The sequence below is a fragment of the Otolemur garnettii genome, unplaced genomic scaffold (assembly GCF_000181295.1).
Source record: "Otolemur garnettii isolate 467f Iridium unplaced genomic scaffold, OtoGar3 scaffold00449, whole genome shotgun sequence".
NCBI lineage: Eukaryota > Metazoa > Chordata > Mammalia > Primates > Galagidae > Otolemur > Otolemur garnettii.
This window is the reverse complement of record NW_003852844.1, coordinates 12,889-15,374: the sequence shown is the minus strand read 5'-3', so window position 1 is coordinate 15,374 and position 2,486 is coordinate 12,889. Positions and strand designations below refer to the sequence as shown.

At 35.9% G+C, this 2,486-nt stretch overlaps 1 protein-coding gene across 1 annotated transcript in view; it reads right to left on the bottom strand.

Moving 5' to 3' along the window:
* LOC100958689 (heterogeneous nuclear ribonucleoprotein C-like 3) overlaps nt 1-2,486 on the bottom strand; it is a 12,709-nt gene that overhangs the window by 9,246 nt on the left and 977 nt on the right. The window contains exon 2 of the mRNA XM_023509149.1: nt 1,032-1,188. Coding sequence (XP_023364917.1) covers nt 1,032-1,188 — 157 coding nt within the window. The remainder of the gene's footprint in view (nt 1-1,031; nt 1,189-2,486) is intronic.

Below are 2,486 nucleotides of genomic sequence, written 5' to 3'. Positions count from 1 at the left end.
GGGTAAAAAGAAAGATGTGGAGAAAATGTTTCAGAAGAGAATATGAAAACGTTTTTGACTTTTCTACATAGGAACATGAGCTTTTCTTCATCAGGTTGCTTCTTTTGAGAGATAGATTTGGAATAATTTAAAGATACCTCCCCTGCCCCCACCTCCACCAACTATATGTGACAAGCAATTACAAAACCATCTGCATTAAAATTCAATACCATGAGGCATTACCATCCATCCATATTTTGAGGCAGGTTAGATTTACATTCTATAATTCAAGAATTAGAGTGGTGAATATGAAGAAGACAGAAGAATAGCTCAGGATACTTTAGGGACAATCAGGATTTGATAAAATATCATAATAGAGGTTTTGAGCATCCAGAGGAAAAAAATTAGGGAATAAAGGGAATAGAAGATGGGATGGAGGTGGGCAGCTATCTGTAAAGAAAAGAAGTCAGAAGAAAGGAGAGTGTCTGGTGATTTACCTAAAATATGGACAGAAGAAGAAATGGGGTGAATCCTGTCAAGGACATACTTTTCTTCATTTGCATTTTGTCCTAGGGCAAACTCAGCCTTAGTGTTTTTCTTTAAAGAGGGTATTGGAAAAGTTTGCTTTATTAAAAGTGCAAATTATGAGATACTCTTCCTAGAAGTTTCCTGCAACCCATGAATAGGAATGAATTTACACCTCTCATATATTCAAGGTCCCCTTCCTTAATATTGCCTGGCTCCAAATTTATGAATGTTTTCTCTCTACATTACCTCCCCCTCTTCTCTCCTATTTCTAGTTATTTACTGAGGAAGACTGACACTAGGGAAGGACTGAAGCCTAAGTAAGACGAAGAGAAGATTGATGAGTCAGATCTAGACTGTGTTTAAACACACACCCAGCAGAAATGATGCTATTGATCAATACACCACAGCCAGAGAGTCAGACATCATAACATTCACGAGAATATTCATGGTCCTGCTGAGGTAGGCCAGAGGAAAGGTAGGTAAGAAAAGAGAGCAATGAAAGCCCAGTTTTGTTAGCCTCTCACCTTCCAGGCATCATTGAAGAGCTCACCATCATTTTCAAAGCAACCGTTACTTTTCTGTTTGCTTGAAAGCCAAATTAAGGTCTGTTTTTGAACATTTTCATCAATGAATGTATATTTTTTCATCGTCTCAAATGTCTTAAAAGTAAGGGCACTAAGCCTGTAGTGTAAATCACCAGAGTTTACACTAAACTCTGATATTTATTCAGATACACATGATGATATTTATTCCATACATAGGTTCATCACTATTGTTGCTTCATAATGGTTACATTCAACTTGTCTAATGTTGGCTGCAATGAGTGAAATGTTATGAATGCCAATAAGTGAAACTGAGAGTAATTTTCAGCACGTTAATGCCCAAATGTCTTACCATGTAATCCATTAGATTATCCATACATGGAGAGAGAGCTAGTGTAATTACATGCTTTAAGGCTTTCTAATTTCATTTTCTTGAATCTGTTTGGGATTCTCACAAGTACAGAGTAAAATGTGCCATTTTCCAATAAATTAATTAGCTGTGTAAATATAGGGGGTTATCATTAAATGATCAGGATGCTAAGCAAATTGCCATATGATGGTAGATGCATCTTTTGTGGCATTAGAATAGTCAAATCTTTTAGTTTTATCTGATTCTCCTCTCTACATTCACATTGAAACCCACTTTTCTTTCAAATGCCCACTGAGCTTATCCCCCTACCTCCTTGCAAGCCTTCCTCAGATAATTCTTATATTACTTAAAATAAAACTCTTATCTCTCACCATATGCTTCCTTTTTGATTCTTCTGCCAAAACATACTGTATGAACCATCAGAGTTTCTGAAAGACAACTGCTTTTGATAACCTAAAATACAACATTGTAGGACATTACTTTTTAACCTAAGAAAGTTAGAAGAAAAAGAATAATGTAGTACAAGTCCTGGGTTTTGGTATTAGAAAGATGAAAATTACTAAGATGATCATTTAAATTTGAATTTCTGAAATTGAGTTTCTCTACCCCTAGGGATAAAAATGGGATTCCCATTTTATAAGGCTTTGCTGATAAATAAAATGGCACATATGACTACGGCTAGCTCAGTAACTGGCTCATCTTTGGTATTTACTAACTGTTTAATATCTTTCCCTGTTGCTGTATGGCTCTCGCGGAAAAGCGATGTCATGGAGAATGAGCACACTTATTGAAATTGTTTTATTTATTATTATTTTTAAAACCATACATCCTTTTTATTGTAAAGTCATAAAGAGGTATCAAAATTAATAGCAAAACATTACAGGGTAAGACTTAAAACTACTAAGGAGCATCAAAGGAAGTGAAAATGGGACTAGGTGCAGGGCAATATGAATTAATGAACATGGGAAGGACAAGGATGGGGACAACAGTGAGCATGTGGTGAAGATACTAGGGGGAGAGGATCTGGTGAGAATTTTCATCTACACAAGCGCCTAGGTAAGGAAATA